This window comes from Pseudorca crassidens, chromosome 15 (genome assembly GCF_039906515.1).
Source record: "Pseudorca crassidens isolate mPseCra1 chromosome 15, mPseCra1.hap1, whole genome shotgun sequence".
Taxonomy (NCBI): Eukaryota; Metazoa; Chordata; class Mammalia; order Artiodactyla; family Delphinidae; genus Pseudorca; species Pseudorca crassidens.
Window position 1 is genome coordinate 42,524,630 of NC_090310.1, and position 26,017 is coordinate 42,550,646.

Here is a 26,017-nt window from a genome sequence, read left to right on the forward strand (position 1 = left end):
TCCTGTATGATTTAAAAGACTAGAGTTACATGAAAAATATATTTATGCTTTTATATGTACCAACATAGTTAAATACATATTTACCAGTGTAGTTACCCTAACTAGTGCTATTTATTTCTTAATGCAGACTTGAGTTACTGTGTAGTGTCCTTTCATTTCAGCCTGAAGGACTCCTTGTAGTATTCCATATAGGGAAAGTATGGTTGTGACAAATTCTGTTTTTGTTTAGTGAGGAACGCCTTAATTTCGCCTTATTTTTTTTTTTTTTTTTTTTTTTGGCAGTGCTGCACTGCCTGTGGGATCTTAGTTGCCCAACCAGTGCCCCCTGCAGTGGAAGTGCAGAGTCTTAACCATTGGACCACCAGGGGAGTTCCTCTCGTTCATTTTTGAAATAACATTTTGGTGGCTATAGAATTCTTGACTGATAGTCTTTTTCTTTCAGTGCTTTGACTGTGTTATCTTACTGCCTACTGGCCTCCACAGTTTCTGATGATAAGTCACCTGTTACTCTTATTGAGGATCCTTTTTATGTAAGGAGTCACTTCCCTGTTTTTGCTTTCAAGATTCTCTCTTTTTGGCTTTCAGTAGTTTGATTATGATATGTCTAGGTGAGGATCTCTTTGAATTTATTACACTTGGACTTCGTTGAGCTTCTTGGATGTGTAAATGTTTTTCATTATATTTGGAGAGATTTCACTGTTATTTCTTCAAAATTATAGTGTCTTTCTTTTTCTTCTCCTTCTGAGACTTTCATTATGCATATGTTGGTATGCTTAGTGGTATCCCACAGGTCTCTGAGGTTCTGTTCATTGCTCATTATTTTTTCTTTCTTTTCCTCAATCTAGATAATCATAATTGATCTGTATTTAAGTATGTTGATTCCTTCTTCTGCCTGTTCATATCTGCTGCTGAGCCCCTCTAGTGAATTTTTCATTCTGGTGACTGTACTTTTCAACTGCAGAATTTCTGTTTGGTTCTGTCTTTTAAATAATTTCTATCTCTTTATTAATCATCTCTGTTTGGACATTTTTCCCATACTTTCCCTTAGTTCTTTTAGACATGATTTCCTTTAGTTCTTTGAACATGTTTAAAATAGCTAATTTAAAGTCTTTGTATAGTAAGTCCAACATTTGGGCTTCCTCAGGGATAATTTCTTTAATTTTTATTTTTAAAAATTTTTTTAGAATTGAAGTATAGTTGATTTACAATATTGTGTTACTTTCTGCTGTACGGCAAAGTGATTCAGTTATACATATATACATTCTTTTTTATATTCTTTTCCATTATGGTTTATTACAGGATATTGAATATAGTTCCCTGTGCTATAAGTAGGTCCTTGTTGTTTATCCATTCTATATATACTAGTTTGCATCTACTAATCCGAAACACCCACTCCATCCCTCCCCCACCTTCCCTCCGCCTTTGCAACCACAAGTCTATTCTCTATATCTGTGAGTCTGTTCCTGTTTCATAGATAGTTTCATTTGTGTCATATTTTAGATTTCACATGTAAGTGAGACTGTGTGATATTTGTCTTTGTCTGATTTACTTCACTTAGTATGATAATTTCTAGGTTCATCCATGTTGCTGCAAATGGCATTATTTTGTTGTTTTTTATGGCTGAGTAGTATTCCACTGTATATATGTACCACATATTCTTTACCCATTCATCTGTCAGTGGACATTTAGATGGTTTCCATGTCTTGGCTATTGTGAACAGTGCTGCTATGAACACAGGGGTGCATGTGTCATTTTGAATTATAGTTTTATCTAGATATATGCCCAGGAGTGGGATTGCTGGATCATATGGTAATTCTATTTTTAATTTTCTGAGGAACCTCCATACTGTTTTCCATAGTGGCTACACCAACTTACCTTCCCACCAACAGTGTAGGAGGGTTCCCTTTTCTCCACACCCTCTCCAGCATTTGTTATTTGTAGACTTTTTAATGATGGCCATTCTGACTGGTGTGAGGTGGTACCTCATTGTAGTTTTGATTTGCATTTCTCTAATAATTAGCGATATTGAGCATCTTTTCATATGCCTATTGGCCATCGGTATTTCTTCTTTGGAAAAAAGTCTATTTAGGTCTTCTGCCCATTTTTGGATTGGGTTATTTGGTTTTTTTGTTGAGTTGTATGAGCTGTTTGTATATTTTGGAAATTAAGTCCTTGTCAGTCGCATCATTTGCAAATATTTTCTCCCATTCCATAGGTTGTCTTTTCATTTTGTTTATGGTTTCCTTTTGGCTGTGCAAAAGCTTGTTAGTTTGATTAGGTCCCATTTGTTTATTTTTGTTTTTATTTCTATTGCCTGGGGAGAGTGACCTAAGAAAACATTGGTAGGATTTATGTCAGAGAATGTTTTGCCTGTGTTCTCTTCTAGGAGTTTTATGGTGTCATGTCTTAATGTTTAAGTCTTTAAGCCGTTTTGAGTTTATTTTTGTGTATGGTGTGAGAGTGTGTTCTAACTTCATTGATTTACATGCGGCTGTCCAACTTTTCCAACACCACTTGCTTTTTCCCATTGTATATTCTTGTCTCCTGTGTTGAAGATTAATTGACTAGGTGTGTGGGTTTATTTCTAGGCTCTGTATTCTGTTAGATTGATCCATGTGTCTGTTTTTGTGCCAATACCAGGCCATTTTGATTACCGTAGCTTTGTAGCATTGTCTGAAGCCTGGGAGGGTTATGTCTCCTGCTTTGTTCTTTTTCCTCAGGATTTCAGGGATAGTTTCTATTGACTGCTTTTTTTCCTCCTGTGTATGGATCATACCTTCTTGTTTCTTTCAACATCTCATAATTTTTTGTTAACTTTTGGACATTTTAAATAATAAAATGAACGTCAAATTTACCCCTTCCTAGAGTTTATTGTTTTGTTTGCTTGCTTAGTGATTTTCTGAATTGTGTAAAGTCTGTATTCTTTGTCATGTGTGGTCACTGAAGTTTCTGTTCAGTTAGCTTAGTAACCAGCTAATGATTAGACAGAGCTTTCTTCAAATGCCTGAAACCTGTAATTCTCACAGTCTTTACCAAGGGGCTTTGGCACTCATCCAGGCAGTTTCCAGCTCCACCTTAGCCTTCATGTCAGTGCTTGCCCAGAGCTTACCTTGAAAGGTAAGCCTGAGGTGACAGCTTAGGCCCTTCTCAGGACTTTTCTTTTTTTGTTTTTTAACATCTTTATTGGAGTATAATTGCTTTACAATGTTGCGTTAGTTTCTGCTGTATAACAAAGCGAACCAGCTATACGTACACATATATCCCATCCCTCTTGTGTCTCCCTCCCAACCTCCCTATCCCACCCCTCTGGGTGGTCACAAAGCACTGAGCTAATCTTCCTGTGCTACGCAGCTGCTTCCCACTAGCTATCTATTTTACATTTGGTAGTGTATGTATGTCCATGCCACTCTCTCACTTCGTTCCACCTTACCCTTCCCCCACCCGTGTCCTCAAGTCCATTCTCTACATCTGCGTCTTTATTCCTCTCCTGCCCCTAGGTTCATGAGAACCTTTTTGTTTTGTTTTGTTTTTAGATTCCATATATATGTGTTAGCATATGGTATTTATTTTTCTCTTTCTGACTTACTTCATTCTGTATGATAGACTCTAGGTCCATCCACCTTACTACAAATAACTCAATTTTGTTTCTTTTTATGGCTGAGTAATATTCCATTGTATATATGTGCCACATCTTCTTTATCCATTCATCTGTCGATGGACATTTAGGTTGCTTCCATGTCCTGGCTGTTGTAAATAGTGCTGCAATGAACATTGTGGTACATGACTCTTTTTGAATTATGGTTTTCTCAGGGTATATGCCCAGTAGTGGGATTGCTAGGTCATATGGTAGTTCTATTTTTAGTTTCTTAAGGAACCTCCATATTGTTCTCCATAGTGGCTGCATCAGTTTACGTTCCCACCAACACTGCAAGAGGGTTCCCTTTTCTCCACACCCTCTCCAACATTTATTGTTTGTAGATTTTTTGATGATGGCCATTCTGACCAGTGTGAGGTGATACCTCAGTGTAGTTTTGATTTGCATTTCTCTAATGATTAGTGATGTTGAGCATCCTTTCATGTGTTTGTTGGCAATCTGTATATCTTTGGAGAAAGGTCTATTTCGGTCTTTGGCCCATTTTTGGATTGGGTTGTTTGTTTTTTTGATATTGAGCTGCATGAACTCTTTATATAATTTGGAGATTAATCCTTTGTACATTGATTTGTTTGCAAATATTTTCTCCCATTCTGAGGATTGGCTTTTCGTCTTGTTTAGGGTTTCCTTTGCTGTGCAAAAGCTTTTAAGTTTCATTAGGTCCCATTTGTTTATTTTTGTTTTTATTTCCATTTCTCTAGGAGGTGGGTCAGAAAGGATCTTGCTGTGATTTATGTCATAGAGTGTTCTGCCTATGTTTTCCTCTAAGAGTTTTATAGTGTCTGGCCTTGCATTTAGGGCTTTAATCCATTTTGAGTTTATTTTTGTGTATGGTATTACAGGGTGTTGTAATTTCATTCTTTTACATGTAGCTGTCCAGTTTTCCCAGCACCACTTACTGAAGAGGCTGTCTTTTCTCCACTGTATATTCTTGCCTTCTTTATCAAAGATAAGGTGACCATATGTGCGTGCGTTTATCTCTGGGCTTTCTATCCTGTTCCATTCATCTGTATTTCTGTTTTTGTGCCAGTACCATACTGTCTTGATTACTGTAGCTTTGTAGTATAGTCTGAAGTCAGAGAACCTGAGTGCTCCAGCTCCGTTTTTCTTCCTCAGGATCGCTTTGGCTATTTGTGGTCTTTTGTGTTTCCATACAAATTGTGAAATTTTTTGTTCTACTTCTGTGAAAAATGGTAGTTTGATAGGGATTGCCTTGAATCTGTAGATTGCTTTGTGTAGTATAGTCATTTTCACAATGTTGATTCTTCTAATCCAAGAACATAGTATATCTTTCTGTTTGTATCATCTTTAATTTCTTTCATCACTGTCTTATAGTTTTGTGCATACCAGTCTTTTGTCTCCTTAGGTAGGTTTATTCCTAGGTATTTATTCTTTTTGTTGTAGTGGTAAATGGGAGTATTTCCTTAATTTCTCTTTCAGATATTTCAGATATCATTCCTTTCAGATATCATTAGTGTATAGGAATGCAAGAGATTTCTGTGCATTAATTTTGTATCCTGCTACTTTACCAAATTCATTGATTAGCTCTAGTAGTTTTCTGGTAGCATCTTAGCATCTTTAGGATTCTCTATGTATAGTATCATGTCATCTGCAAACAGTGACAGTTTTACTTTTTCTTTTCCAATTTGGATTCCTTTTATTTCTTTGTCTTCTCTGATTGCTGTGGCTAAAACTTCCAAAATTATGTTGAATAATAGTGGCGAATGTGGGCAACCTTGTCTTGTTTCTGATCTTAGTGAAAATGGTTTCAGTTTTTCACCATTGAGAACGATATTGGCTGTGGGTTTGTCATATATGGCCTTTATTATATTGAGGTACGTTCCCTCTATCCTACTTTCTCAAGAGCTTTTATCATAAATGGGTGTTGAATTTTGTTGAAAGCTTTTTGTGCATCTATTGAGATTATCATACAGTTTTTATCCTTCAGTTTGTTAATATGGTGTATATATATTGATTGATTTGCATATATTGAAGAATCCTTGCGTTCCTGGGATAAACCCCACTTGATCATGGTGTATGATCCTTTTAATGTGCTGTTGGATTCTGTTTGCTAGTGTTTTGTTGAGGATTTTTGCATCTGTGTTCATCAGTGATATTGGCCTGTAGTTTTCCTTTTTTGTGACATATTCGTCTGGTTTTGGTATCAGGGAGATGGTGGCCTCATAGAATGAGTTTGGGAGTGTTCCTACCTCTTCTATATTTTGGAAGAGTTTGAGAAGGATAGGTGTTAGCTCTTCTCTAAATGTTTGATAGAATTTGCCTGTGAAGCCATCTGGTCCTGGGGTTCTGTTTGTTGGAAGATTTTTAATCACAGTTTAAATTTCAGTGCTTGTGATTGGTCTGTTTATATTTTCTATTTCTTCCTGGTTCAGTCTCGGAAGGTTGTGCTTTTCTAAGAGTTTGTTCATTTCTTCCAGGTTGTCCATTTTATTGGCATATAGTTGCTTATAGTAATCTCCAATGATCTTTTGTATTTCTGCAGTGTCAGTTGTTACTTCTCCTTTTTCATTTCTAACCGTTGATTTGAGTCTTCTTCCTTTTTTTCTTGATGAGTCTGGCTAATGGTTTATCAATTTTGTTTATCTTCTCAGAGAACCAGCTTTTAGCTTTGTTGATCCTTGCTCTTGTTTCCTTCATTTCCTTTTATTTCTGATCTGATCTTTATGATTTCTTTCCTTCTGCTAACTTTGGGGTGTTTTTTGCTCTTCTCTCTCTAACTGCTTTAGGTGTAAGTTTAGGTTGTTTATTTGAGATGTTTCTTGTTTCTTGAGGTAGGATTGTATTGCTATAAACTTCCCTCTTAGAACTGCTTTTGCTGCATCCCATAGGTTTTGGGTCATCATGTTTTCATTGTCATTTGTTTCTAGGTATTTTTTGATTTCCTATTTGATTTCTTCAGTGATTTCTTGGTTATTTAGTAGTGTATTGTTTAGCCTCCATGTGTTTGCTTTTTTTTCACAGTTTTTTTCCTGTAATTGATATCTAGTCATAGCATTGTGGTCGGAAAAGATACTTGATACAATTTCTATTTTCTTAAATTTACCAAGGCTTGATTTGTGACCCAAGATATGATGTATCCTGGAGAAGTTCCATGAGCACTTCAAAACAAAGTCTATTCTGTTGTTTTGGGATGGAATGTCCTATATCAGTTAAGTCCATCTTGTTTAATGTGTCATTTAAAACTTATGTTTCCTTATTTATTTTCATTTTGGATGATCTGTCCATTGGTGAAAGTGGAGTGTTAAAGTCCCCTACTATTATTGCGTTACTGTCGATTTCCCCTTTTATGGCTGTTAGCATTTACCTTATGTATTGAGGTGCTCCTGTGTTGGGTGCATAAATATTTGCAATTGTTATATCTTCTTCTTGGATCGATCCCTTAATCATTATGTACTGTCCTTCTTTGTCATTTGTAATAGTCTTTGTTTTAAAGTCTATTTTGTCTGATATGAGAATTGCTACTGCAGCCTTCTTTTGATTTCTATTTGCATGGAATATCTTTTTCCATCCCCTCACTTTCAGTCTGTTTGTGCCCTAGGTCTGAAGCGGGTCTCTTGCAGACGGCATATATATATGGGTCTTGTTTCTGTATCCATTCAGCCAGTCTGTGTCTTTTGGTTGAAGCATTTAATCCATTTACATTTAAGGTAACTATCGATATGTATGTTCCTATTACCATTTTCTTAATTGTTTTGGGTTTGTTATTGTAGGTCTTTTCCTTCTCTTGTGTTTCCTGCCTAGAGAAGTTCCTTTAGCATTTGTTGTAAAGCTGGTTTGGCGGTGCTGAATTCTCAACATTTGCTTGTCTTTACAGCTTTTAATTTCTCCATCAAATCTGTATGAGATCCTTGCTGTGTAATCTTGCTTGTAGGTTTTTGTCTTTCATCACTTTAAATATGTCCTGCCAGTCCCTTCTGGTTTGCAGAGTTTCTGCTGAAAAATCAGCTGTTAGCCTTATGGGGGTTCCCTTGTATGTTATTTGTTGCTTTTCTCTTGATGCTTTTAATATTTTTTCTTGGTATTTAATTTTTGATAGTTTCATTAATACGTGTCTTGGTGTGTTTCTCTTTGGATTTATCCTGTATGGGACTCTCTGTGCTTCCTGGACTTGATTGACTATTTCCTTTCCCATGTTATGGAAGTTTTCAACTATAATCTCTTCACATATTTTCTCAGACGCTTTCTTTTTCTCTTCTTCTTCTGGGACCCCTATAATTTGAATGTTGGTGCATGTAATGTTGTCCCAGAGGTCTCTGAGACTGTCCTCAATTCTTTTCATTCTTTTTTCTTTATTCTGCTCTGTGATAGTTATTTCCACTATTTTATCTTCCAGGTCACTTATCCGTTCTTCTGCCTCAGTTATTCTGTTGTTGATTCCTTATAGAGAATTTTTAGTTTCATTTATTGTGTTGTTCATCATTGTTTGCTCTTTCGTTCTTCTGTGTCCTTGTTAAACGTTTCTTGTATTTTCTCCATTGTATTTCCAAGAGTTTGGATCATCTTTACTATCTTTACTCTGAATCGTTTTTCAGGTAGACTGCCTGTTTCCTCTTCATTTGTTTGGTCTGGTGGGGTTTTTACCTTGCTCCTTCATCTGCTGTCTACTTCTCTGTCTTCTTATTTTGCTTAACTTACTGTGTTTGAGGTCTCCTTTTCTCAGGCTGCGGGTTCATAGTTCCTGTTGTGTTTGGTGTCTGCCCCCAGTGGCTAAGGTTGGTTCAGTAGGTTGTGTAGGCTTCCTGGTGGAGGAGACTTGTGCCTGTGTTCTGGTGGATGAGGCTGATTCTTATCTTTCTGGTGGGCAGGACCGCATCGGTTGTGTGTTTTGGAGGATCTGTGAACTTATGATTTTAGGCGGCCTCTCTGCTAATGGGTGGGGTTATGTTCCTGTCTTGCTAGTTCTTTGGCATGGGGTGGCTAGCACTGGAGCTTGCAGGCCGTTGGGTAGAGCTGAGTCTTAGCGTTGAGTTGGAGATCTCTGGGAGAGCTCTCACCGATTGATATTACATGGGGCTGGGAGGTCTCTGGTGTCCAGTGTCCTAAACTTGGCTCTCCCACCTCAGAGGCTCAGGCCTGACACCTGGCCTGAGCACCGAGACCCTGTCAGCCACATGGATGCTGTTCATTAAAAGTTCATTAAGTCAGTCAGACAAAGACAGATATCATATGATGTCACTTATATGTGGAATCTCAATGACCTGGATGCCGGAGGCCCATGGTTCTGGAGTCGTCCTCAGGAGTCTCGCACACGCCACGTATCAAGCAAACCTCAGTCCTCTTGTACGCCTGACCCCCACAAAACTCCGAGTGACAGTGAGGTGGGGCGTCTCCCAGTAGCATGGTCAGGTGGCGGGAAACTGGGTCCGGCACCGAAGTCATGCTGGTGTGGAACCGCCTCGGCCGGAGCCGGACAGCCTGGGCAGCAAACTGCACTGCGCATGCACAGGCCGCAAATCTCTCTCCTTCCAGAACCAGCGCCCCCTCAGGACTTTTAGTGAGCATGCCCACAGTCTAGGTTTCCAGGAATATGCTGGAGCTTTTCAAACCCCCTGTGGACAGCTCATTCACCAACTTTTCCTTTTAAGTTATTTTAGTTAGCCTATTGTTTGCCCAACTGTTATCCACTGCCTTAGGCAGCCTTGATGTTAAACATTTGCCTCTGCTTATTTTTGACAAATAACCCCCAGGGAAAGGCTGTTCACAATGTGTCAGCTCCAAGTCAGGTCAAATAAAGACAGTCTTGTGAGGGTGGTCTTCCAGGGAGCTACTAGACAGGTCAAATAATGTCAGTTCTCTGGGAATGGGGCTTTGAAAGAGTTCCAGTCCTTTTCTACTCCTTTCAGTGTCTATAAGGGTGCTGGTTTACAGGCTGTGATTACAGGCTGCTGATTTTCAAGGTTACCGCAGACTGGAGGAGGGGGAAATGCGAATAGGGCAAGCTAAAATACCGTGAAGTACTGCTGTTCCTACCAAGATTCAGTTACTTTTCTTGAATAAATGTTCCTCAGATTGCTGCAAGCCTTTGGTTAATTTCCAGAGTTCTGAAAAGTTATTCTGAAGATGTTTTCCACTGTTATTGTTTCTTTTACAGAGCAGAGAATTTTGAGAGGTCCTTATTCCACCATTTCTCTGACATCCCTTTTCATTTGTTTTTGCTTCAAAGTTGTTTGTTTTATCTTTAGAAATAGAAGAGACAGTATGTTTGAAGGGAAGTAAGACCTAGATTCTGTTTCAGCTATGTGAATGACATTTTCTCTGAAAATTTTGGCCTCAGTTTTTCCATCTGCAGAGGAGGGGTGCAGATGCATCTCCCCATCAACCTATAGTGCTCTGTGGACTAAATGCTATTATGTATGTGGAGGTGCTTTGGTCCCTTTGGAAGAAAAACACTTAACTTCTTCAAGGCTTTATGATTGCTACTTCCAGTTCTGCTTCCCATTGTGTGTCCTTGATCAAGCCGCTGAACCAGTTGCTTCTGTTTCTCTTTCCCATCCCACCCTCGTCTCCTCCTCTCTCTCTTTTTAAAGAAGAGACAATGCTCATACTCCCCATAGACATGCCAGTGAATTTAAATTGCTTTAAATGTCTTTAAAATTACTTGAAGTTGTTCAGAAAAAAACTGCTGTTATTTTCAGTTTGACAGGAAATTAGATTATTTTGCACATATGCATTATATTTTAATGCAGTCTTGAATATGTGATTATTGGAAGTTTTTTAATTTTACCCACACTACTAGAAATAGAGTTTTGAAACCCCCAATAGTCCTTTATATGCCCCCGGTTTTTTTGTTCAAGTACCTCTCTAGCTTCATCAAATGCACTTCTCTGTGGAAAGTGGTTAGAACTCAAAGTTTATTTTTTTAATTGTGGTGAAATATACGTAACAGAAAATTTACCATTTTAACCATGTTTGAGTGTACAGTTCAGTGGCATTAAATACATTCACATAGCTGTACAATGCAATGTATGTATCTCTTTTTGAAAAATATAGATTCCATAGTTCCCTGACCGTATTTGCTTTGTGAACCAATATTGTTATTACAATTAAATAGTGTGGACTGTACTGTTTTTTGGTCATTCATTTTGTAGGAAGCCATGAGTTTTATAGAACATGGTAGGTGGTGCTTTCATTGGTCCTGCTTCCTGACCTAATTTCATTTCTGAAAACAACCTAAATAACCTCATTGTTCATACACAACCCTGTTTAACTTTCATGTCTTTTGGTGGTGCAGGTTGTAATGCCGGCAGAAATTAACTCAGGGACCGCCGCGTCAAGAGGATTGTATCAACCAGCAACAATCTTTATGGGCCGCCAAGTGTCAGCCGTCTCAGGCGTTGGAGATTTCAGTACAGAGCAGAAATCTCCCCAACCCACAAAGAACTTTTCAATTCCTGACCCACATTCACACCAACAGACAGCCCAGAGCAGTAATGTGACAGACAGCTATGTAGTACAAATTCATAGTGACACACAGTGCTTAAATAAGTCTGACAGAATAGATGGAAAGACATCTCTTCAGATGGGTGAGAAAACGCCAGTCACAGCCAGCGCGTTGTCTGAGGAGGAACAAACTCATTGCTTGGAGATAGGAAGCAACGCACGTCAGGGCAAGAGTAATTTATCTGAAGGCAGAAAGTCTGCCGAACTCCATTCCCCATTACAGGAGAGATTAAGTCCAGAGAACAGAACCACTGATTTAAAGTGTGACAGTTCCAGCAGATCAGAGGGATCAGAGGGAGAAATACTGACACGGGAGCATATTGAAGTTGAGGAAGAAAGAGCCAGACCGCCAGTCTCTCTGCCGTCAGGCTCAGAATACAGTGCATCTGAAATCGAGTGTTCTCAAGAGAAGCATCCTGCCTGGGAAGCTTCCTCAGGTGGGGTGAGAGGCTGAAATGGTTTGCTGATTTTTGTTGGTATTTAGTTTTTTGGGTGGTGATGGTCTTATGTAAGAATACAAAATACTGTCTAATTGTATCTGTCAAAAAACAAAGTAGTGACTTTGCTAACAAATTCCATTCTAATGAGTTAACTATGTACATGGAAATATTTTTGCGAGCAAATTCTCTGATTTTTAAACGCACTGTGATATTTTAAAAATATTTTTCATGGGTCTTAAAATACTGTAGTTCGCTGTGGATTGTTTATACACGTCTCTAACCGATGAGCAGCTCTGCTCTGGGAGGTAGGACGTCTCACCCCTGCTACCGCCTGAAGTCAGTGATCAGTAATCTGTTCATGTCCCCGTTACAGATCATCCTCCTCTCCGGGACCCAGAGGCACAGGAGCCCTGCAGAAAAATGTGGGAAGAGCAGGAGGAGGAGAGTGAGAGCAGCAGCAGTGACCTCACAGTTTCTGTAAGTGAAGAGGATCTGATTTTAAGGAGTCCAGAACCACAGCCAAATCCGGGTGACACGGTGGAGGAAGAAGATGGAATAGAGGCCTTAAATTTAATTCACTCCAAGCAAGAAAGAGATGCCCCATCCACTGAAAAACATAATTATATTTTGCAAACCCTGAGCTCTCCAGATTCAAAAAAGGAATCCTCCACTAACTCGCCAACAAGAGAGTAAGCCATTCAATTTTTTTCATTGTTCTGTTTTTAGTTATAGACATTTTTAGAGACCATTCCACTGGGAGTATATTATTGAACACTCAGCCATGAATGTATAAGTTCCTTAAGTCTCATAAATAGTCTTTTAGATAAGGACTAATTTCTTTTCTTCTTTTCTTTTTTTTTTATGAAATAGCTTTAAAAGCCTGAATATCATTGAAATCATGGTGATTGGCAGTTTATAATTATATCTAAAGAATCCCTGGTTAATTCATAAGTCATTCCCCCACCCCCTACCCACCATCCTTTTGGAAAATCAGTCATTTTGGAGTTGTAATAACACAGGTGACAAACACTTAAACTTCCTAGGAATTCAGCTTTTGAGACTAAGAACTTTGTATCTAATTAATTTGCTTAATCCTTCTATCCCTTGCCAGAGTGTCATTTTCGTCATACAATTAAATATGCATTAATAAGTTTTTGTAATTATATATCTAAGGCAGCTTTCATTTTCTGAATGTAAAAGTGAGGACGTTGGAGTCTTTAAGGGTAAATAGGAACATCGGTGTTATATATTTTGAACACTTATAATATCCAAGTCATAAAAGCTCATATATGATTTTTTTACTGTTGATCGGAGATAGTGGAATTGTAGAAAACATGGAAACCGTTGAGAACCAATTCTGCAATAAAAGTAGCACAAATAGCATCAAATCTCTTAGGGATACAAGGAACTTAAGTACACAATCCGAGGTAGAGCTCACTGTTTAAAATGAGGATACCAAGGCCAGGGGCATAGGAGTGGCACATAGGCCATGGGGGCAGACCCTCCACACAGCCTCGCTGACCCCACCCCACCCCCAGAATGTTGTTACACTATGATACCATCTGTCTCTCTCTTTCCAACAGTCCCAGCAACAGTGAAAAGCCAGGCGGGTGTTCTTGTATGCATAGGTTCATGTTCTCTTTAAAGCACCATTGAACCTTTTAATATATTGCCTCTTACCACTCATTACCTACTTACGGTGAAAAGTTTAATTTATAGTCTGATTGCCTCCAAACTGATGTTCAAGACATACTTATTAAGAGCATCCACGTACAAAGTATTTGCGCTGTGGATGGAAGAACCAACGTGGTTCTTGTCCTTGGGAGACTGGCTTTATTGCAGAGGCAAGCCAGATGGGTTTTTCCAGTAATAATACTTCTCCCTCATCGAGGAAATATGGGTATTACATACTATTAATACATCATTAGAAACTTTATTACTAAAAAGAGAATGTTTCTATTTTAGGTTTGTATTTGCAGGCTTCTTTTTATAGTTCATTGGACAAGTTCATTGGACAAGTTAGTATTTTGGTAGGCTAAATGGAGGACTAGTGTACTTACCCAGGACTCAGTCCTTTTCTGAGATGAAAAAAGTTGAGTGTGTATAGAATTAAGAACCTTCTATGTCCTATTCTCCTATGAGAATGACTGTTTCCTGTGACCCTAAATCCAAGCTCCTTGAAATGTTGGGATATAGTTTTCCAAAAGTTGTTGGAAAATAGGGGCATTTGGGGAATTTTTGAAAGTTTGTTTTAATAGAATGCCCCCGGAATGAAAGGTCAGTCAGCAGTGGTGGTTTTCTGTGTCCGTGTTACCAAATTTGAGTCTGTTGACTTTCTGTGGTGAAAGTCCTCCCCAGGCATAGATCGATGCTGGTCTTAAATGGTGCTGGCTAGCTTGCCGACTCCCCACTGCTCTTGAGGGGCCTGCATTCTCTTCTTTCCTCTCTAGCATTTGCTCTTCTTCTTTGCTCAGAGGGTTGATTATTAACCTGAGCCTGTGACTTCATACTTACAGAGTACCGCTCTGACCTCAGAGGTTCTCAGTTTACTTTAGGATCTGTTGAGGGCCTGGAGAGAAATTACTAGAAGGGATTTTAGTTAACAGAGGTGAAGAGGTGGAACAAAGGAAGACACACAGAAGGATTTGAACAGGAAACTGGAACCTCTGATTTGATGAGAGTGATGATGATGACTTCAGACACACCTGGGAGATACTGCAGTCTGGTTCCAGGACACAATAAAACGAGTCTCATGAGAAGGCAAGTCACACGAATATTTTGGTTCCCCGGTGTGTCCATGTTGTGGCATGTTTCAGAACTTCATTTATTTTTATGGCTGAATCATAGTCCAATGTATGGATAAACCACATTTTATTTATCCACTCATCTGTTGATGGACACTGGGGTTGCTTCCACCTTTAAAAGCCAAGTGACTTTGAGAAGCTTCATGGCCTGCTCCCATGGCTACCTCCAGATGCTGAGCATGTGATTCATGTACGTGAGCTGACCCTCCATTGCAAGCTGCAATTAACTCTTCTCAGAAGAACACTTACTACAATGAAGCTGCCCAAAAGAAATGTTGAAAAGGAGGCCCTTGAATCTTTTATTTTCTTAAGGAGTGAGTAGTTTGCTACAAATGTCGGTACAAAGCCCCATGACTTAAAACACCAGACATTTATTATCTGTCATGTGACAGGTGGTTGGCCCGGTGTCAGTTGGGGCCACGGGGATAACTTGGCCACTTGTCCCTCATCTGGGAGATTAGTCCAGCCTCAGTCACCTGGTAGAGGTAGCAGAGTTCCCAAGACAGCAAGAGGGCAAGGCCAGTGCACAGATGCTTCTTAAGTGTCTGCTTGCATCATGTTTGCTAATGTCCCATTGGCTAAAAACATTCACAGGGCCCAGCACAGTGTCAGAAGGTAGATAAAGACAGCCCATCTCTTGATGAGGAGTGGCAGAGTTGCGTTGCAAAGGATGTGTATCCAGGGATGAGAAGTTTATCGTCATTTTTTGTAACCCACCACTGTACTTTAGGACAAATTCAAATAAAGATAAGCTTGATGTGAGTCCAAAGGGTCAGGAAAGGTTTTATGCAGGTGTTGATGCAGCATCTTAAAGGATGTGTAGGTTTGAATAAGGAGGAGGGAAAGGGGTGGATTAGGTCTGAAGGAAGAGTGCAACTAGGAACGCAGGTACAGAGAACACAAGGGGGAAGGGGGCAGGCAGAGGGTGTGGCTGAAGGCTTATCCATGAGGGGTTGTCAGAGTGGAGGTTTGAAATGTCTCCTGGCACATGGTTGAGAAAGGCCTTGAGTATCCAGTTAATGTATTTAGAGTTATCTCTATGTTTTGCAGAATTGTTGAAGGCTATTTTGAGAGAAGGGGGTAGTATGGTGAATCACTTGATTTAAGAGAATTAATCTGATGTTAGTTTCATCAGGATGACTTACCCATGAGGTAGCCAGAATTCTGAGATGGCCCCCGAAATTCCTGCCCCTGGTGTACACCTGTATGATCCCCTCGCCTTGAGTGTGGGCAGGACAGTGAGGGTGGTGGAGCTGCCTGCCGTGATTAGGATGTCATATGACAGAGATGAAGAATTTTGCAGATAATCAAAAGGACTTATCCAGATTGGACCTGATGTAAGTGGATCAGGCTTTAAAAAGAACGGGCTCAGAGATTCAAAGCAGCTGAGATATTACCTGCCATCTTGTGGAGGCCACGTGGCAAGAAGTGGTGTGCAGCATCTGGGAGCTGAGGACCTCAGTCCTTCCGTCATAAGGAACTGAACTCTGCCAGATACCAGTGAACCCGGAAGAGGACCCTGAGTCTTAGATGAGATTGCATCCCAGCCAACACCTTGATTTCAGCCTCGTGACACTGAGTGGAGACCCCACTAACCCATACCCAGACCCCAGACCCCTGGGAACTGTGAGATAAATTTGTGTTACATGCTAAATTTGTGGTAATTTGTTATGTAGCAATAGGAAAGTAATACAGTTGAACTGGAATCAAGGATTATAACGTTGCAAGGATTGTATGGGTAGAAGTCGCTACACGTAACAGGCTGAATCAGATGTGTTCAGGGTCCAGTGTGGGAGCACATGATGACAGGGGATCGGAGTGAGCAGCCCAGCAGCCAGAATAACCTGTGCTTTCCCTTCCCTGTACCCTCACCATCTGAGCAGGTGCCTTTTCACACAGGGCCCCATGCAGGTGAGCAGGGATGGAAGGGGGTAGACAGGTAGGGACCTAGAAAAGTGGGTGTGCACATCTGTATTAACCAACAAGCTGTTTCTCACGCAAACATTATTTCTCTGGTTCTTTCTCTAGTGAATGTAGCAATGTATTGAGAGTTTTTTGTTTTGCTCTGTTTTGTTTACAAATGCGTAATGTCATAGATCCACCTTTGCAATGTCATCCAAAGTAGTTTTACTGTCTAAAAATTCCCTTTGCTCCATCTACTCATCTCTCTTTCCTCCCCATCACCCAAACCTCTGGTAACCACTGATTTTTTTATTGTCTCTGTAGTTTACCTTTTCCAAATGTCATGTACTTGGAGTTAGACAGCATGTGGCCTTTTCAGATCGACTTCTTTCACTAAGCAGTATGCATTTTAGATTCCGTCCTGTCTTTTCATGGCCTGATAGCTCATTTCTTTTCAGTGCTGAATAATATTCCATTATCTGGATATACCACAGTTTATCCATTCACCTACTGAAGAACATCTCTGTGGCTGCCACGTTTGGGCAATTATGAATAAAGCTGCTGTGGACATCCATGTGGAGGTTTTTGTGTAGACATAGGGTTTCAACTCATTTGGGTAAATATACCGAGGAGCGCAATTGCTGGAGTGTATGGTAGACTATGTTTAGCTTTGTAAGAAACCCCCAAATTGTCTTCCACAGAGGCTGTACCATTTTTATTCTCACGAACAATGAAAGAGAGTTCTTGTTGCCGTACATCCTTGTCAGCATTTGGTGTTGTCGGTTTTCTCGATTTTAGCCATCCTAATAGGTATGTGATGATATCTCGTTGTTTTCATTTGCAATTCCCTGATGACATATGATGTTGAGCATCTTTTCATGTACTTATTTACCATTCATATATCTTCTTTGGTGAGATGTCTGTTCGCATCTTTTGCCTATTTTTTAATTGGGTTCTTATTTTTATTATTGAGGGGTTTTTTTAAAATAAATTTATTTATTTATTTTTATTTTTGGCTGCGTTGGGTCTTTGTTGCTGCACACGGGCTTTTCTCTAGTTGCAGCGAGCAGGGGCTACTCTTTGTTGCGGTGCATGGACTTCTCATTGGGTGGCTTCCCTTGTTGCAGAGCACAGGCTCCAGGCACGTGGGCTTCAGTAGTTGTGGCACTCGGGCTCAGTAGTTGTGGCTCACGGGCTCTAGAGTGCAGGCTCAGTAGTTGTGGTACACGGGCTTAGTTGCTCCGTGGCATGTGGGATCTTCCCAGACCAAGACTCGAACCCGTGTCCCCTGCATTGGCAGGTGGATTCTTAACCCCTGCGCCACCAGGGAAGTCCTTATTGTTGAGTTTTAAGAGCTCTTTGTATATTTCAGATACAGGTCCTTTATCAGAGAGATAATGTGATTTTCAAATATTTTCTCCCAGTCTGCAGCTTGTCTTTCCATTTTCTTGACTGTGTCTTTTTCAGAACAGAAGATTTTGTTTTTGCTTTATTTCTTTTTTTAAGCCACTCTAGGGGTGGCCGGCACCAGCAGCAAGTTCCACCACTGCTGCTGGTATGAGCTACTCAAGGCACCAACCAGCCATCTTGAGAGCCCCAGAAGTTTTCATTTTAATAAAGTCCAGTTTATCAGTTTTGTCCTTGCATTGTGTATTTGGTATTGTATCTAAAAATCATCACCAAATCCAAGGTCACCTAGATTTCCTCTTATGTTATCTTCTAGAAATATTATAGTTTGGCATTTTACATTTAGATCTGTGATCATTTTGGTTAATTTTTGTGAAAGATATAAGATCAGTGTCTAGATTTATTTTTTTTCATGTGGATATCTTTTTGTTCCAGTACCATCTGTTGAAAAGACTGTCCTTTCTCCATTGAATTGTCTTTGCTCCTTCATAAAAGAACAGTTGACTATATTTGTGTGCGTCTATTTCTGGGCTCTGTATTCTGCTCCATTATCTATTTGTCTGTTTCTTCACCAATACCATACTGTCTTGATTATGGCTGCTTTATAGTAAATCTTGAAGCTGTGAAATGTCAGGTCTCTGACTTCATTTTTCTTCAGTGCTGCATTGGCTGCTCTGAGTCTTTTCACCTTCCCTATAAATTTTAGAATCTATTTGTCACTGTCGCACCAAAAAAAATAACTTGCTGGAATTTTGGCTGAAGTTGTATTGAATCCATAGATCAAGTTGGGAAGTGCTGACGTCTTAACAGTGTTGAGTATTCCTATGCATGAAATTGGAATATCTCTCCATTTATTTAGATGTTGATTTCTTTCATCAGTTTTGCAGTTTTCTTCTTGCAGTTCTTGTACATATATTGTTAGACTTATTCTTAAGTACTTCTTTTTTTGGTGCTAATGTAAATGGTATTTTGTTTTTAATTTTAAATCCCAATTATTCATTGCTGCTGTATAGGAAAGGAATTGACTTTTGTATATTAACCTTATATCCTGCAACATTGCTATAATCATTGATTAGTTCCAGGGTTTTGGAGTTTTTTGGTTGATTCTCTGGCATTTTCCACATAGACAAGCATGCCATCTTTGATTAAAGACAGTTTTATTTCTCTTTTAATCGATGTCTTGTATTTCCTTTTTCTGTCTTATTGTATTAGTTAGGACTTCTAGTACAGTGTTGAGTAGTAGTGGTGAGAAGGGACATTCTTGCCTTGTTCTTGATGTTATAGGGAAAGAATCTTGTTCTTCCCCATTAAGCATAATGTTAGCTGTAGGTTTTTTGTAGATGTTCTTTATCAAGTTGAGGAAGTTCCCTTCTGTTCCAGGTCTGAGAGTTTTTTATCATGAATGAATGTTGACTTTTTCTTATGCTTTTTCTATACCTAATGATAATGATCATCTGATTTTTCTTCTTTAGCCTGTTGTGATGGATTTCATTCATTAATTTTCAAATGTTGAATCAGCCTTCCATGCCTGGGATAAAATTCATTTGGTCATGGTGTATAATTTTTTTATACATTGATGGAGTCAGCTTGCAAATATTTTGTTAAGGATTTTTGCATCTATGTTCATGAGAGATACTGATCTGTAGTTTTCCTTTCTTCTGATGTCTTTGTTTTGGGTATAAAGGTAATGCTAGCTTTATAAAATGAGTTAGGAAGTATTCCCTCTGCTTCTGTCCTCTGAAAAGAGATTGTAGAGAATTGGCAGTATAATTTCTTCTGGAAATATTCAGTAGAATTCACCAGTGAACCCAACTGGACCTGGTGCTTTGTTTTGGAAGATTATTATTGATTCAGTTTCCTTAACATACATGGTTCTACTCATATTACCTACATCTGTTTGTGTGAGATTTGATAGATTGTATCCTTCAAGAAATTGGTCCATTTCATCTAAGTTAAGAAATTTGTGAACGTAGAGTTCTTATTACTCCTTTATTATCCTTTTAATGTCCATGGGATCAATAATGATAGTCTCTTATTTCTAATATCTGTGTCTTCTCTCTTTTTTTCTTGGTTAGCCTGGTGTTATAGACTGAATTTGTTTGTGTCCCCAAAATTTATATGTTGAAGCCCCAGTTCCCAAGTGACTATATTTATAGATAAGATCTGTGAAGAGGCGATAAAAAGTTAAATGAAGTCATAAGGGTGAGGCCCTAATCCTGTAGAGGTGGTGCCCTTGTAAGAAGAGGAAGAGACACCAGAGCTCTTCCTTCTGTGCTATGTGAGGACACAGAAGGGGGCCAATCTGCAAGTCTCACCAGGGACCAAATCAGTCAGCACCTTGACCTTGGACTTCCCTGCCTCCAGAATTATGAAAAATAAATTCCTGTTGTTTAACACAGTTTGTGGTATTTTGTTATGGCAGCCTGAGCAGACAAATACATCTGACTAGAGGTTTATCCATTTTGGTTTGTTGTTTTGTTTCTTTTTTAAATAACCAGCTTTTTGCTTTGTTGATTTTCTTTTTTGTTCTCTTGTTTTCAATTTCATTGGTTTCTGCTCTAAATTTTATTATTTCTCCTGCTTGCTTTGGATTTAACTTGCTCTTTTTTCTTGTTTCCTAGGGTAGAAGCTTTGATTATTTATTTTAGATCTTCTAAAACATGCATTTAATGTTATAAATTTCCCTGTAAGCACTGTTTTCACTGCATCTCATAAATTTTGATAAATTGTATTTTCATTTTCGTTCAATTCAAAATATTTTAAAATTTCTGTTAAGACTTCTTCTTGACCAGTGTGTTATCTAGAAGTGTGTTGTTTAATCTCCAAATATTTTTAGATTTCCTGTTATCTTTCTGTTATTGATCTTATTGTGATCTGAGAGGATACTTTCTATGACTTTTGTTCTTTTAACTTTGTTGAGGTGTGTTTTATGGCCCAGAATGTGGTTTATCTTGGCAAATGTTCCATGTGAGCTTGAGAATAATGTGTATTTTGCTGTTGTTGGATGAAGTGTCCTATATATGTCAGTTAGATCAAGTTGATTAATGGTGCTCTCCAGTTCAGCTGTATCCTTGCTGACTGTTTACCTGCTAGATACATCAGTTACTGGTATAGGTGAGTTGAAGTATTCAATTGTAAGAGTGGATTTATCTTTTTCTTCTTGCAGTTCTACCAGTTTTTGCTTATGTATTTTGATGCTCTGTTGTTGCATACATACACATTAAGGATTTCTATGATATTCCTAGGTGTGCTGTTTTGGGTGTTTATCCTGCTTGGTGTTCTCTGAACTTCCCGGATCTGTGGTTTGGAAAATTCTCAGCCATTATTTCTTCAGATATTCCTTCTGCTCCTTTCTCTCTTTTTTCTTCTAGTATTCCCATTACTTTTGTAAGTTTTGTAAGAGATTTCCAAACTGTCTACCAAAGTGGCTGTAGCATTTTGCATTCTTACCAGCAATGAATGGGAGTTCTTGTCGCTCCACATCCTCACCACCATTTGGTGTTATCAGTGTTCTGGATTTGGGCCATTCTTAGCATTGTGCAGTGGTATTTCATTGTTTTATGTATGTATGTATGTATGTCTGGCTGTGCTATGTGGCTTGTGGGATCTTAGTTCCCCGACCAGGGATCGAACCCATGCCTCCTGCAGTGGAAGCATGGAGTCTTAACCACCAGACCACCAGGGATTTCCCCTCATTGTTGTTTTAATTTGCATTTCCCTGATGACATAGGATGTGGAACATCGTTACATATGCTTATTGACTGTACGTACATCTTTGGTGAGATCTCTCTTAAGGTCTTTGGCCCAGTTTTAGTTGAGCTGTTATTTTTCTTATTGTTGAATTTTAAGAGTTCTTTATATATTTTGGATAACAGTCCTTTATCAAATGTGTCTTTTGCAAATATTTTCTCCCAGTATGTGGGTTGTCTTCTCATTCTCTTGGCATTATCTTCTGTAGAGTATGAGTTTTTCCTTTTAATCAAGTCCAGCTTATCAATTAATTCTTTCACGGATCCATGCCTTTCGTGTTGTATCTAAAAAGTCATCGCCATATCCAAAGTCATTTAGGTTTTCTCTTATGTTATCTTTTAGGAGTTTCATAGTTTTGTGTTTTACGTTTAGAACTGTGAACCGTTTTGAGTAAATTTTTGTGAAGGGTATAATGTCTGTGTTTGGATTCTTTTTTTTTTTTTGCATGTGGATGTCCACTTGTTACAGCATGTTGATGAAAAGTTAACTTTTGTGGGGGTGGTTATCTTTCATTTGAAGATTTTTTTTATTGAGATATAATTGACATATAACTTTATATTAGTCTCAGGTGTACAACATAATGATTTGATATTGGTATACATTGCAAAATGATCATCACAGTAAGGCTAGTAACATCCAACACCACACAGTTAAAATTTTTTTTATTGTGAAAATTTTAAGGATTTACTCTCTTAACAGCCTTCAAATATATACTACAATATTATTAACTATAGTCACCATGCTCTATGTTACATCCCCAGAACTTATTTTATAACTGGAAGTTTGTACACTGTACTGCCTTCACCCATTTGGCCTCCTCCCACCCTTTGCCCACCTCTGGCAACCACCAAACCACCAATCTGTTTTCTGTATCTATTAATTGAGTTTTTTTTTAGATTCTACATATAAGTGAGATCATACAGCATTTGTCTTTCCCTGACTGATTTATTTCACTTAGCATAATGCCCTCAAAGTCCATCCATGTTGTCACAAATTGCAGGATTTCCTTCTTTTTTATGGCTGAATAATATTCCATTGTAAATATATAGCACAATTTCTTTATCCACTCATCCATCACTGGACACTTAGGTTGCTTCCATATCTTGACTATTGCAAATGATGCTTCAGTGAACCTGGGGGTGTGTATATCTCTTCAAGTTAGTGTTTTCATTTCCTTCAGATAAATACCCAGAACTGGAATTGCTGGCTCATATGGTAGTTCTATTTTTAATTTTTTGAGGAACCTCCATACTGTTTTCCATAGTGGCTGCACCAATTTACATTCCCACCAACAGTGCACAAGCGTTCCCTTTTCTCTCCCTTTTCTCCTTGCCAACACTTGTTATTTCTTTTCTTTTCTTTCTTTTTTTTTTTTTGTGGTATGCGGGCCTCTCACTGTTGTGGCCTCTCCCGTTGCGGAGCACAGGCTCCAGACGTGCAGGCTCAGTGGCCATGGGTCACGGGCCCAGCCACTCCGCGGCATGTGGAATCTTCCCAGACCGGGGCACGAACCCGTGTCCCCTGCATCAGCAGGTGGACTCTCAACCACTGCGCCACCAGAGAAGCCCTTCTTTTCTTTTTGATGATAGCAGTTTTAACGTGTAAGATGATATCTCATTGTGGTTTTTATTGCATTTCCCTGATGATCAGTGATGTTGAGAACTTTTTCTTGTACTTGTTGGCTATCTGTATATCTTCTTTGGAAGGATGTCTATTCAGATCCTCTGCCCATTTTTAATCAGATTGTTTGGGTTTTTTGCTGTTAAGTTGTATGAGTTCTTTATATATTTTGGATATTGACCCCTTATCAGACATGATATGCACATATTTTCTCCCATTCAGTAGGTTGCCTTTGTATTTTGTTGCTGACTTCCTTTGCTGTGTAGGATTTTTTTAGTTTGATATCGTCCCACTTGTCTATTTTTGCTTTTGTTGCCTGTGCTTTTGGTGTCATATCCAAGATATCTTTGCTAAGACCAGTATCAGGTAGCTTTTCTCCTGTGTTTTCTTCTAGGAGTTCTGTAGCTTCAGGTCTTACATTTAAATCTTTAATCCATTTTGAGTTGATTTTTGTATGGTGTAATATAAGGGTCCAACTTTGTTCTTTTGCATGTAGCTATCCAGTTTTCCAACACCATTTGTGGAAGAGGTTGTCTTTTCCCCACAGTGTATTTTCTCCATCGTGACACTCTTGTCGAAGATCATTTGGCTGTATGTGCATGGCTTTATTCTGTTCCATTTGTCTATGTCTGTATTTATGCCAGTACCATGCTGTTTTGATTACTGTAGCTTTGTAATATGTTATAAAACAAGAAAATGAGTCCTCCTGCTTTGTTCTTTTTTCTCAATATTATTTTGGCTATTCAGAGTCCTTTGTGATTCCAAATGAATTTTAGGATTGTTTGCTATTTTTCTGTAAAAAATGCCACTGGGAGGTTGAGGGATTGCATTGAATCTGTAGATCATGTTGGGAAGTATATACATTTTAACAGCATTAAGTCTTCAAACCCATGAACACAAGTTGTCTTTCCATTTATTTGTGTTTAATTTCTTTCAACAGTGTTTTGTAGTTTTCAATGTGCAACTTGCCTCCTTGGTTAAGTTTATTTTTAAGTATTTTGTTCTTGTTTTTTTTTTTTTTAACAACGTAACAGGAGTAACAGTTTTTAAAAAAATATTTATTTATTTGACTGCGTTGGGTCTTAGTTGTGACATGCGGGATCTTTAGTTGCGACATGCAGGATCTAGTTCTCTGACCAGGGATCGAACCCGGGGCCCCCTGCATTGGGAGCACGGAGTCTTAACTGCTGGACCACAAGGGAAGTCCCTATTTTGTTCTTTTATGCTATTATAAATGGGATTATTTTCTTAATTTCCCCTTTAGATTGTTCATTGTATAGAAATGCAACTGATTTTTTGTGTGTTGACTTTGTATCCTGCAACTCTATTGAATCATCATACTATAAATGTGTTTTAAAGCCATGGGCCCTGAGAGGACCGTTAGGAAGTAAGCATACATAGGAAAGCAGCCCAAGGCCTGACTCCACAGTCAAGGTCAGGAAGATCAGAAGGAACCAGAAAAGGAGTCTGGGAGGAGTCTGCGGTGAAGAGTGAGGAGAACTGAGGGCCAGGCTTGTGCTATAGATGCCAAGTAGAGTGTTTTAAGTGGGGTTTAGAGAGATTAAATAACCTTCCTAGGGCACACAGCTGGCTGGAGGTGCAGGTGACGTCCAGCCTGGAGGGCACATGCCAGAATTCATGCTCCTAATTTCTGCGCTCTGCCATGCAAATCACAACCATGACGGTGGTGGTGTTCCCTTCAGTAGCACCAACTCTGTGCCAGATACTGTTGTGAGAGCTTTATTTATAATAACCCATTTATTCCTATCACCATCGTCATTTTATAGAGGCGGAAACTGAGAAACAGAGAGGTTGTTCAGAGTCACAAAGTGGCTCAGTGTGCTTTGAACTCAGCCGTCTGGGTCCAGAGTCTGCATTCTTAACTGTCTGCCAGTTATTCTCTCCACTGCCTACGTAACTGGAGTGTCATCAAGGGTAATATTTCATAAGGTTGAATAAGGAAGCTCAAGAAACAAATAGATTCTTTAATTAGAAAAAGAAAAGAAAACCAAGCAGCGGCAGTTTGACCTTTGGCTCTGTGCATATTGATTTTTGTGCCTTCCAGCCTCAAATAAGCTGATGAAGTGCTATGTACCTTTCTTCCAGCTTGAACAAAGTACTTGCCGGGTTGCTTTGTTCTTTCTCCCCCTGGAGCATGCCTGAAAGCTAAATCTAATACTGCCTTTTAAGTTAAGTCAAATGAAAGCCTTGGTTTCTCAAGGTCCTAAAAATGCGATCACATAGATTGAATCTCATCCAGTGATTTTAATTTAGCCCCTCTCAGAAATTAAATATAGGAAGGAAATTCTTGCATCTGAGAAAGACTTGCTGGTGGAAATCATGTTGCCTGGAGTAATAGGTTACAACCAAATTCTTTGGAATTTACCCAGCGTTCACTTTTAGAGGAGCTGGAAGCACACTGATAAATGCAGTGTTCCTTCTGATGTGAGGGCACCTTCAGATAGCTGTTCTCAGTTGTTTTTTTCTTCACTGTCGCTTGTTTTTCCTGGACATGACCTCTGCCCCTCAGTACAGGTGCTCCCCTGAGCTTTTTCTTGCCACTCCACATATTCTGCCTTTTGTTCCAAAGTAAGGCTGTGCAATACACTTCTGGAAAAAATAACCCCGTGCCGGGGTGGGGGTGGGGTGCACAGTGCATCCCCTTCACGTTCAACCTGGCACTTCATTCTCCAGTCTTGCCTGTGCCTCTCCTGTTAGCTCATCTGTTTTGATCTGAAAAATCTGAGACTTTTCTTATGTTTGTTTTGGTTTAAATTTTTAAAGTCCATAACCAGGTTTTCAAGAGGGCAGTAATCCTGAGACGTGATTGTCAGCAGAGTAGGTAGTAATTACAGCCATTATCACCTGGTGTGTATACAGATGTTAAAAGAACTCTCCATTGGCCAGCCTCAGCCTGGTGTTCCACCTTTGCCAGCCATCTCATCACAGGCTGCTGGCCTCAGTCAGAAGAGGTGACCTGG

The 26,017-nt window shown here is 39.1% G+C and overlaps 1 protein-coding gene across 4 annotated transcripts in view; it reads left to right on the forward strand.

Moving 5' to 3' along the window:
* KIZ (kizuna centrosomal protein) overlaps positions 1 to 26,017 on the forward strand; it is a 113,724-nt gene that overhangs the window by 31,963 nt on the left and 55,744 nt on the right. For all 4 annotated transcript variants that reach the window (XM_067707380.1, XM_067707382.1, XM_067707379.1 and 1 more), the window contains exons 5-6: positions 10,905 to 11,550; positions 11,927 to 12,242. In XM_067707380.1, coding sequence (XP_067563481.1) covers positions 10,905 to 11,550; positions 11,927 to 12,242 — 962 coding nt within the window. The remainder of the gene's footprint in view (positions 1 to 10,904; positions 11,551 to 11,926; positions 12,243 to 26,017) is intronic.